The sequence below is a fragment of the Canis lupus genome (genome assembly GCF_048164855.1).
Source record: "Canis lupus baileyi chromosome 1 unlocalized genomic scaffold, mCanLup2.hap1 SUPER_1_unloc_2, whole genome shotgun sequence".
Classification (NCBI taxonomy): domain Eukaryota; kingdom Metazoa; phylum Chordata; class Mammalia; order Carnivora; family Canidae; genus Canis; species Canis lupus.
Window position 1 is genome coordinate 209,611 of NW_027326403.1, and position 10,598 is coordinate 220,208.

Sequence of the window (10,598 nt, forward strand, 5' to 3'; positions counted from 1 at the left end):
TAATGTCAAGTCAGGGAAAAGGAGAAGCCAGACAGTGGGGAGGCTAGTCAGAGACAGACTGGAAAAGGCATCAGAGAGAGAGAGAGAGACGGACGTGCAGCAGTTTCAGGCTTTATTAACAATCGGGTGTAAAAAACCAGATGGGTTTGGCTGGCGCCCCTCTCAGCTCACCTTCTGGGGAGGGGCCTGGCATGGGCAGCCCTGTGCCCTCCATCCTTGCCAGGGCCTTGCTCTGGTCAGACTCCCTTCCCCTGTAAGGGCTCTGCTCATCCCCTCTGTGCAGACATCAAGCCCCTCCCCGTTCCCAGGAGGGCCTCGTCCCCATTTGGGGTGCCCCTGACCGCAGGTCCTAACCCATGGGGGTGGGCACACTTGCGGGCCTCCTGTCCTCCTCCCGACTGATCTCGCCCAGGCCTGTAGCATAAATTGTGCAACCTTGGCAGACGGACAGAGGAGACTTCTCAGTGCAGACAAAATCCGGGTCAGGGGGCTGGACAGGTTGACCTCTGCGAAAAGTTCAAGCCTACAGAGAGCCGTCAGCCTGCAGTGGAGTGTCCTGCCTTATGCAGGCCTGGGGACTCAACCCGCACACAGTAGCTGCTCATTAAGTGCTCTCCCTTCCTCCAGGGTCCAGAGTCCTCACAGGTCCTTGCTGAATTCCCGCACAAGTGTGTAGCCCATGCAGCCCCAGCTCCCTTCAGCCTGGTAGCCACAGCCCTCCAGCATCCCTGCCACGCCCCACGCTGCCACCGCCACAGGGACCACAAGCCTGGCCCGGGGCTCTCCCATGCCTCCTGCCCAGGCTCGCGCCCGGGATTCGGCAAAGGCCAGCAGCCGCCGGCCTACACCTCGGCGGCGGTGCCAGCGAGACACAGAGAGGCGGGTGACCCGGGCCCCATCCCCAGCACTGGACCCTGGGGCCAGGGCCAGGACGCCACACACATCACCCGAGCTGCGCACTGCCACCCAGGGGCCCCCCAGGCCGCCCGGTGGAGGCAGTGAGCCCCATCGGGCCCGCAGGCCAAGCTTCATGGCTGCCACAGCCAGGAACACAGGCAGGAGGAGGGCCAGGGCGAAGGAGGCCAGGACGAAGCGCAGACCACTGCTGGCTGCAGCCAGGAGGAGCAGGGCTGGTGGCCGTGTTAGGGCATGGAGGGCCACACGGTTCTCTGTGTCCTTCACACCAGCCTGTGGGCAGAAGTTGCTGTCAGAGCCAGGGTCCTGGGCCATACATCGGGCTGTTGGGCATCCGGGAGGAGTGGGGTGGGCTGTGCCCGGGAAAGGGGCGGAGGAGTGGGAGCTCCCAAATGAGAAGGCATTGTGATGGGGCCAAGGAACAGCAGGGAATAGGATTGCATCTGCCCTACCACCCTGGGCCTTGAGCAAGTGAGTGAGTTAGGAGCTGTGGGGGACACTGAGGCCACAGGGCAGAGGACTGCCCCAGTTCAGAGCAGGAGCAAGCTCCGGGCAGCAAGGGGTGGGCTCAGGAGGGGCCAGGCTGAGGCCCAAGGGATCTTTCTGCTTTGAAGAGTGTTGAGGAGGAGGCTGGGCTTTGGCTGGAGTCTGCAAACTATGGAGGGAGCTGGGACCATGCTCTTCCACCGCCCTCCATCTATTAAAACTTAAAAATAGGGATCCCTGGGTGGTGCAGCGTTTGGCGCCTGCCTTTGGCCCAGGGCCCGATCCTGGAGACCCGGGATCGAATCCCACGTCAGGCTCCCGGTGCATGGAGCCTGCTTCTCCCTCTGCCTGTGTCTCTGCGCCTCTCTCTCTCTCTCTCTCTCTCTCTGTGTGACTATCATAAATAAATAAAAATGTAAAAAAAAAATTTTTTAAACTTAAAAATAAAATCTCTAAACCCAAAGTAGGGCTTGAACTCATGACCCTGAGGTCAAGACCCAACCAGTCAGGCACCCCTAAAACCTCTGCGGCACCGGAAAGGAAAGGGACCGAGCCAGAAGGAAAAGAACGGGTCCCAGGAGTCCGGGCTGGCTCTGGCAAGTGGCTGAAGCCACGCACAAGGCACCCCGCGCGCTCTCACCTTCAGCATCTCCAGCACCAAGGGTTTCTCATCTTCCCTCATCTCCCGCACTGACAGGTGGTTGGGGGCCATGGCCGCCGCCAGGCTCCCGCGCCCCCAAAGGGCGCAGGCGTGCACCTGGTGAAAACAAGCAGGCCGGCGTCAGGGAGGCGCCCCAGACAGGGAGGACCAGCAGCAACGGGACCCTGACCGGGACCCTGGAGGCTGGGGCTCCCCAGGCGAGGTCCAGCACCCTGCCACCCGGGGCTCCCTCCCAGGCTCCCGGACGGCCCTGGGGAGTCAGCGGGACACCCCCAGCAGCCAGCGCCTGGACCACGCTCCCTGCCCCGCAGGCGTCCCCGACCCGCGCCGCAGGAGCAGGCACCGCGAGAACCTCGGCAGGCCGCTTCGGGCCTTCCACCAGGTGCGGGGGCTGCAGGGTAGTGAAGGGGGTCGCTTGCGGAAGTGACGTCACACCGCGCATGGAGGGGCGGGGTGTGCAGCCTGCCTTAGCAACAGTTGCCAAGCGTCCCGGCTGGGGCAGGTGGCGGGGCCCGGGCGCGCGCCGCGGAGAGGCCCGGAGCTGGGAGCAGCGACCCCCTAGGGCTGGGGTCGGAGCGCAGACCCGTACTCACCCGGCCCGCACAGGAGGAGCGCACGTTCGCTACCTGACCTTCGCCGGTTGCTAAGCAAGCGGAGAGGCGGGGGTGCGCGGCGACGGGAGCGGGCCGGCTCTCATTGGCTCCGGGGCCTTCGCGGGAGGGGCCGCACTCTGGACTCGCTCCTCGTAACCTCCCGGCCCCAGGAACCTCCGCTGCTGCGAACTACCTGTGCTCTCCGGGACCTCCGGGAGGATTCCCACGCGCCCATTTTTCAGATGCGGGGAGGGATGGGGTGACTTACAGCGAACACGTGACAAAACCACAATTCTAGATCCCAACTCCTCCCCACGATAGGGACCGCTGCATCCCTTTGTAAAATGACAAAAAGAACCGCACTTAGAAGCGGCTGGCCAAAAATCTCCAAGTGAGTCACCTGCGAGCCAGGAAGCAAGAGATACAAGACCCTCAAGGTCCCAAGCGGTGGCTATGGCCATGACATTCCCCCCACCCCAACCAGCCCCCAAGAACATAAAATACGGGAGAGAAGTTTCCAGTCTTTATTAGCAAGCCCAGCCTGCAGCTCCCCTCCCTCTAGCCCAGCCCAGCCCAGCGAGTTGGGGTCTCTGTGTAGGGCACACTTAAGTCCCAGTGGTTCTCCTCAAAATGTATGCACCAGCTGGACTGCGGGCAGAGTCTGGACAATCTGGATGGAGGGTAGGCCCTGTGGGGTCATACCTCCAGGTGCAGCGCCAGTGGGTACCACTTGTACCATCTGGGAGGTGGGAGCTGTGGAGATGCCCACTGGGGCAGAGGCTTGGCCAGGTTGGGGGGGGGCCAGCAGCTGCAGTGTGGCAGCACCTCCCCCACCGCTGCTATTGTCCAGCAGTTCAGTGGCAGGTGCACTGCGGATGATGAGCAGCTTCTGTCCTGGAGGGCCAGGGGCTGGAGGCTCGGCCAGCCCAGGAGGGAGGGTCTCTACCTCCTGCACACACAGCTGGGTCTGTTCCCCATCTGCCCCACTCAGCACCAGGACACTCTGCAACCCCTCGTCTGTCTGCAGTGTCTCAAACAGCACATCCTGGACAACACCAGCACTGGCCTCACCATCACCTGGCTCCCCAGAGCCTGGACCTGCCAGCAACTCCTCAGCTGTTCCACTCTGAACCACCAGCAGATTGGGGGCCTCAGGAGTCACAGCTCCCCCGCTGGGATTGGAGAGCTGGCCTGCCACAGGCTGGAGCTGGACTGTGGTCACTTCCTGAGCCGGCTGGAGCTGGACTGTGGTCACCTCCTGGGTGGGCTGGAGCTGGACCGTGGTCACCTCGGGGGCTGGCCGGAGGGGCTGGAGCTGGACCCCGCTCACTTCCTGTGCCCCTGCCTCCCCACCCCCTACATTCTGCAGAACAATGAGGCTCTGCCCTCCCCCACTGGCCCCTGCGTTGCCCCCTCCCTGGACCCCCAACCCCCCAGGACCCGGCAGCCATACTACTCCAGGCCCCTGACCAGATTTCCCTGCTGCACGTGTGCCCTGCCTTCCGCGGCGGCCCCCAGCACCAGTACCGGAGGAGGGCAGCAGGATGAGCTTGGGGGGAGGAGGTGGGGGCGCAGGTGTAGGGGGTTGGACGCTGCTAGGGATGAGCTGGAGGCCCTGGGCCGTCTGCACCAGGAGAAAAGTCTGGGAGTTGGGGGCTGCCTGGCCCGGGGGTGGGGCCGCAGCCGGGCCCCCTGCCACCTCGAGGGAGAGTGTGGCCTGGAGATGGGGGAGCACATGGACATCTTGGGTGGTGGATGGGGCTGGGGCCGCCACCAGCGGGGCAGGGGGCTGGGAGCTGGTGGCGGGGGCTGCGGGGCCGGCAGCTGCGGGGGCCGGGGCATGCGTCCTCAGGTGCCGCTGCAGGTAGGCTGCCATGACGAAGCTGCGGCCGCAGATGGGGCAGGCAAAGGGGCGCTCCGCCGAGTGGGTGCGCTGGTGCAGCAGCAGGTTGGACGAGTGCGTGAAGGTCTTGGGGCAGAGTGGGCAGCGGAAGGGCCGCTCGCCCGTGTGTACACGCTGGTGCTGCCGCAGGTTGGAGGTCTGCGCGAAGCTCTTGCCGCACACGCCACAGGCGTGGGGCCGCTCACCAGTGTGCACGTGGCGATGGCGCCGCAGGCACGACGTGTTCCGGAAGGCCTTGCCACACTCCCCGCAGGCGTATGGCCGCTCGCCCGAGTGCAGCCGCAGGTGGTACTGGTAGTGTGAGGACCACTTGAAGGTGAGCCCACACTGGCTGCACGTGAAGGCCCGCAGGCCCGTGTGCACACGCTGGTGGATGGCCAGCAGGGACGAGCGCTTGAAGGCCTTGCCGCACTCGCCACACTGGTAGGGCCGCTCGCCCGTGTGGTCCCGCAGGTGGTAGCGCAGCCCCGAGGAGCCCTTGAAGGCCTTGCCGCACTCTGCACACTTGTAGGGCCGCTCGGTACAGGCTGGCGTGGGCGCGGGCGGGGCGGGGGCTGCTGGGGCCAGCGGCTCCTGGGGACAGGTGACCTCGGCGGCCTCGGCCTGAGGGGGCGGGCGTCCAGCCGCCGCCTCTTCCACATGGCACTGCTGGTGCGCCAGGAGGCTGGCCAGCTGCGGGAAGGCGCCGTCACAGCTGCCACAGCGGAACGCCTGCCCGCCGGCCACCCCGTGGCTGTGCTGGTGGCGGGAGAGGCCGGCCACTGTCCGGAAGGACTTCCCGCATGGGAGGCAGGCAAAGCCCGGGGGGTTGGCCGAGGGCGGGGGCAGTGGTGGGGGGGCTGGTGGGGACTGGGGAGGCGGTGGGGCGGGGTCTGCCTTGGGGGTGGTCGTGGCCTGTGCGTCCTGGGGAGGGGTGGCTGCCTCTGGCCCGGGGCAGGGCTGGTGCTCCAGGAGCAGCTCCTCACTACCAAAGCCCAGCTCACAGCCCTCACAGCGGTACACCAGCTCCACCGTGGTTTCCGCCGCCGCCAGAAAAAGCTCAGGCACCACGGGTGGGGGCGCAGGCGGCGGTGGGGGCACAGGTGCATGCAGGTAGGCGTCAGACATCAAGACCTTGGCGCTGGGCTCATCCTGCGGTGGGGCAGGGGCACTGGCGGCTGCGCTGTGGGTGCGCTGGTGCAGCAGCAGGTTGGATGAGTGCGTGAAGGTCTTGGGGCAGATGGGGCAGCGGAAGGGCCGCTCGCCCGTGTGCACGCGCTGGTGCTGCCGCAGGTTGGTGCTCTGGGTGAAGCTCTTGCCGCACACACTGCAGGTGTAGGGCCGCTCGCCCGTGTGCACGTGGCGGTGGCGCCGCAGGCTGGACGAGTTCTTGAAGGCCTTGGGGCAGTCGGGGCATGGGTAGGGCCGCTCACCCGTGTGCTGCCGCAGGTGGTACTGGTAGTGTGAGGACCACTTGAAGGCCAGGCCACACTGGCCGCATGTGAAGGCCCGCAGGCCCGTGTGCACGCTACGGTGGATCTGCAGTAGCGACGAGCGCTTGAATGCCTTGGGGCAGTCAGGGCACTGGTAGGGCCGCTCGCCTGTGTGGCCCCGCTGGTGGTAGAGCAGGGCCGAGGAGCCCTTGAAGGCCTTGGGGCAGTCAGGGCACTTGTAGGGTCGCTCGCCTGTGTGTGTGCGCTGGTGGTGGAGGAGCCGGGAAGACCACCGGAAAGACTTGCCACACTCCCCACACTCGTACTGGGCGGTCGGTGCAGGGGCTGCGGGGCCAGGCTTCTCCCCAGGCCCCTCGGCGGTAGAGGCGGGGGCCATGTCTGCGTGGGAGCCAACCATCACACCTGGCGGGGGAGGCTGGGTCAGGGCAAGGCAGGAGCTCACCCCACCTCCACCCAAACAACCCGTCTTCTCAACCTGGACCTACACGTTGGCCCCGGAAGAAGCAGAGGATATCTCCCCAGCCCACCCATGGGACAGAGAGCCTCCATTAGCATCAGGGCCCCCCAGTGGTCAAGTCTGCCCCAGCCAAGGCTGTGGGTGCTGGAACTGAAGCTGCTGGCAAGCTAGGATGAGCGCTCACCACCCATAGGATGCTGGCCATCCCCTCTAGGAGGCTGGACAACTCTGAGAAGCCCATGCGTGATCTTCAGGAGGCCAAGCACTTCCCTTAGGACCAAGCTCTCTTTTTCTCTCTACAGACAGGTACTGTCCTGGAAAAGGCCTGGTGTGTCTCTAGCACCCTGCCTTCTGACTTTTGACCCCTCTTCCTGGAAAGACCTCTGCCTCCATCCTGCCTCAACACAGTTCCTGCTGCCACCATAACTAAAGCCCTGTGCGCATCCCACTCTCCACCCCCCATCCTGGCTGCCTACTTCCTCTTGTGCATTAATCAAAAATCCCTCAACTCGACTAGACCCATAAAGGCTCTGTACCCTCCACCCCATCCACATCCTTACTTCCTGCCTGACTTCAGTCTCCCTTTTTAAAATATCTTTTTTTTTTTGAAGATTTTATTTCTTAAGTAATCTCCAGGTGCAGTGTGGGGTTCGAACTCACAACTTGGAGATCAAGAGTTGCACGCTCTACCCCTGGTTTGTCTACCCCTGGTTTTGCACTAACACCCATGCCTCCCATGGTTCCCTGCATTGCCCAGACTGCATTTCTCTAGTTCATTCAGCACATACACATACCCACCCAACAGGTGGTACTGAGCATGTTTCTGTGATCTTGCCATCAATTTTGTCACTGAGAACGTAAAAGCAATCAGAAGACAATGTTCCCATGTTTCAACTAAAATAGCAGTAATTCTCAATGGGAGCAGTTGCACTCCCATCCCCGGGGACATCTGGCAATGCCTGGAGACTGTCATCCAGTGGAGGGGCCGATGCTCCTGGCATCTAGTGGGGGGAGACCAGGGATGCTGCTTGATACCCTACAGTGCACAGGGACAGCCCTCCACAGCACAGAATGATCCAGTCCAAAACACCAGTGTGCTGAGGTTGAGGATCCCTACACGGCCTCCCTCCCCACTGCCTGCTTCTGACTCTGATTCCCACCTACTTTTCCTCATCTACTAGACTGTTCCCATCAGCTTACCCACAAGCTCTAGCTACCATCTTTAACCAACAAAACCCTTCACCCCACCACCCCTCCAGCTATGGCCTTATTTCTTTCCACCCCCTTTGCAACAAAGCAACTCAAAAGTGCTGTCAATACATGCTTTCTTCCATCTCAAACCCTGACACTCAGATCCTCCTCCCCAACTCCACTCCTGGACTGGCTGGTGCTAAACTGCACAGTCTCTGCTCAATCCCCAAGGGGTCCCTCCCTCCTGAAGCCACTCTCCTCCCTTCTGGGCACTGGTTCCTTCTTCCTGACTTGCAAATGTAGGGGAGCTCAGGGCTCGGCCAACCCTTGGTCCTCTTCCTCATCCACACTCTCTTCCAGGATCTGTCTATAAACAGGATGGTTCCAAAATGGATCTCTACTTGACACGCTCTCCTCTAAACTCCAGAGCCCTGCTACCATATGTCATATGGATGGATAACAGCTAGCTCAAGCTTAACATGCCACCAGTCTAACTCAGAGGAGTTTTTTTTTTTCCACTCCTGCTCGCTCCCTGTTTCACTGACATTTTCCTCCATCCCTAAAAACCCGCTCTGTTCTTCCTCAGCATCCCCTCTTCCTCTCACCACCTATGACCAATCCATCAGCCAGTTCCCTTGTTCCAGCAGGAATGTGTCTGGAATCTGGCCACTTCTCTCCAAATCTCCCACTGCCACCTTTGCACAGGGCCATCCTCCTAACACAGATCTCCACGTTTCCACCCCTACTCTTCCTACTCCCAGGATGCGCCCAACACAGCACCTGCGGGGTAGACAAGACCACGCTCTTACAAGAGCCTGCAGAATTTCCACGCCGGTGGCCTCCTCCACCTCCCCGCCCCCGCCCGCCTCCCTGTAGCCTCTCAGACTCTCACGCCATCCTGTCACCATCTGAAGCCCTCAGCAGGCCCCTGCCAAGCATCTCGCTGATCTGTTACCTGGGGGAGGCATTCCTTGCACCGGCCCTAATCTACAACCCCTTCCAACACTCCCCATCCTCTACAGCATGTATCACCTTCTGACCGGCTTTCAATCAGGGTTTCCCAACCTCAGCACTGTTGAGATGCAAGCTGACCTCTGCCAAGGCGCCCGTCCGGAGCACTGGGAGGTGTTCAGCAGCACCTGTAGCCTCCACCCACTGAATTTAGTGGCATCTTAACCACTGTCGCACTCCAGCGCCTAAAACAACGTGTAGCTCAAAGCGAGCACTGAGAAAACATATCCTGAATGGGAAAAGCCGGGGCACCCCCTTTTGGACAGCTCTAAAGATTCCCTGTAGCCAGATGAGCAGCCTCTTAACGTGTAATCAAGTCCTTCTAGGAGAAACTGCCCGTGCCTTCCGGAAGGCCGAGCAAGCCTTAAACTGTGACATCGGCCCTCTGCATGGGTCGGACCCATCCTGCCCGGGAGAGCACCCGGTCCAAAGGCAGGACCACACCCTTCCATCAGACCCGACTTCCCCTTTAAGGGGCTGCTCCTGCTGCACACCAGCGTCCACCTTTGTTGAGTTCAGCTAGTGTCTGCCTGGAAACCACCAGGCCTCAGGAGCTAGTCCTTCAATGTCGGGGGCCCCGTCCGTGACCTTTCACAAGACAATCCGTCCTTAAGAGGATGAAAATCGGGAAAGCTGCAGGGAACCGCAGAACCAGACCCGCTCCTCTAAAAGCAACCCCTTGCCCTTTAAGAGGGCGGAGCCGGCCCAGAGAACAAAAGTCGGAGGTGAATTAGCGCCCTTCCCTTTAAGGCATCTCTTCCGGTTTCACGTTCGCCGTTTCCCCAGCGTCCCCGCCCTCCGGTCCCTCTCCCCACCCCCACCCCTCCGGTCTCTCACCTGCGGCCCCGATCGGGGGAGTGAGCGGGGAAGACCTAGGGCCTCCCCGCGGGGGCCGACGGGAAGACGGGGCCCCGGCAGCGGCAGGACAGGAGTGGGGGCCTGGGAGGGGGGAGGGGGCGCGCTCCCTCCCAACAGCCCCCGGCACGAGGCACCCAACCTTTATCGGCAGCCTCTCGCGCACACAAACCCCAACGTCGCCGTCGGCGCGTCACGACGCCACGTGCGCCGAGGCCCCGCCCCGCCCCTCCCGTTGGCTTTTAGCGGTTGCTCGCTACCCGCCGCAAGCGGCGCACGGCATCGTGGGAGTTGTAGTTCTTCCTCGACCCTGGCCGCTGGGTCTTTTCTGGGTAGCGGAAGTCAGCGCCAGGCCAGGGGAGGCCGCACCCAAACACGAGGTCGCGTGGTCTCATTTTTACTATCGATTCGTAGACTCCCTCCCCAGCAGGGCGATTTCCGAACGGGCCTAGCCAACCAGGGGGTGTGGTTTCCCTGGCCTGGCCCCCACACCCAGGCCCTGGGTCTCTGAACTCCCCGCTGGGGAAACAGGCTCCTGGTGCTTCCTGGCCTCAGAGGCCCCACGTGCTCGCGGCTCCCGGGCTTCTGTGCGGGAACGTGGGCCCAATTGTGCCTTCTTCGTGGCCTGGAGCTGTCCCGGACCCCCTCCCTCCTTTCCACGTGACCCCAGGACGACTTCAGCCTCTGAGCCTTACTGACCAATGCAGGTCACCCAACACCGTTGTTCAACCATGGCACTAGTCACATTTGGGCCACATGGTTTTTGATTGTGAGGGCCACCCTGTGCATTTTAGGGTGCCAAGCAGCATTCCTTGTCCCTGCCTCCACCTCCACCACACACACATCCCCTGGTGGAGAGCGCCCTGCTCCAAGGCATTCCCCCTAAGCCTGAGGGCTGCTTATCAGACCAGAAGGCCCTTCTGTTCCTACCGCATACCTTCTCAGCTCTGAGCTATTGAGGAATAAAGAGGGGAAGGCCCCAGGGGTAAAGTTAGGAGGCCCTGCCCTGGGGTCTGTCCCCACCTGCTTCTAGAGCTCCCCAGCACACCAGACTGAGACCCATACAGTTGGCCCCCAGATGGAGGAAGGACTC

General features: G+C 62.3%; 2 protein-coding genes across 11 annotated transcripts; both read right to left on the reverse strand.

Annotated features, from left to right (window-relative positions):
* Positions 1–95: 95 nt before the first annotated feature.
* Positions 96–2,993, reverse strand: NAT14 (N-acetyltransferase 14 (putative)). 4 transcript variants are annotated; one of them, XM_072818767.1, is made up of 3 exons: positions 2,656–2,993; positions 2,042–2,158; positions 96–1,188 (listed from the first exon to the last, which is right to left on the reverse strand). In XM_072818767.1, exons 2-3 carry the CDS (start codon positions 2,111–2,113, stop codon positions 640–642), a joined length of 621 nt encoding a protein of 206 aa, XP_072674868.1. In that variant the 5' UTR covers positions 2,114–2,158; positions 2,656–2,993; the 3' UTR covers positions 96–639. The 4 variants fall into 4 exon arrangements, with proteins under 4 accessions (XP_072674868.1, XP_072674867.1, XP_072674866.1 ...); XM_072818766.1 differs by lacking the exon at positions 2,656–2,993 and adding an exon at positions 2,415–2,551; XM_072818765.1 differs by lacking the exon at positions 2,656–2,993 and adding an exon at positions 2,406–2,497.
* A 172-nt stretch (positions 2,994–3,165) lies between these two features.
* Positions 3,166–9,672, reverse strand: ZNF628 (zinc finger protein 628). 7 transcript variants are annotated; one of them, XM_072818761.1, is made up of 2 exons: positions 9,648–9,672; positions 3,166–6,393 (listed from the first exon to the last, which is right to left on the reverse strand). In XM_072818761.1, exon 2 carries the CDS (start codon positions 6,386–6,388, stop codon positions 3,281–3,283), a length of 3,108 nt encoding a protein of 1,035 aa, XP_072674862.1. In that variant the 5' UTR covers positions 6,389–6,393; positions 9,648–9,672; the 3' UTR covers positions 3,166–3,280. The 7 variants fall into 7 exon arrangements, with proteins under 7 accessions (XP_072674862.1, XP_072674863.1, XP_072674860.1 ...); XM_072818762.1 differs by lacking the exon at positions 9,648–9,672 and adding an exon at positions 9,488–9,641; XM_072818759.1 differs by lacking the exon at positions 9,648–9,672 and adding an exon at positions 8,732–9,425.
* Positions 9,673–10,598: the final 926 nt, after the last annotated feature.

Bases quoted from the DNA above. Each gene is read 5' to 3' on its own strand.
- ZNF628 (XM_072818756.1), bottom strand. From the start codon at position 7,421: ATGACAGTCTCCAGGCATTGCCAGATGTCCCCGGGGATGGGAGTGCAA. The intron at 6,394-7,246 runs GTGGGTATGTGT...CTCCCCCGCCAG, and splicing joins TGCTCAGTACCACCTGTTGG to GTGTGATGGTTGGCTCCCAC.
- NAT14 (XM_072818766.1), bottom strand. From the start codon at position 2,504: ATGCGCGGTGTGACGTCACTTCCGCAAGCGACCCCCTTCACTACCCTG. The intron at 2,159-2,414 runs GTTCTCGCGGTG...TGTTTTCACCAG, and splicing joins GCCCGAAGCGGCCTGCCGAG to GTGCACGCCTGCGCCCTTTG. The intron at 1,189-2,041 runs GTGAGAGCGCGC...TTCTGCCCACAG, and splicing joins TGGTGCTGGAGATGCTGAAG to GCTGGTGTGAAGGACACAGA.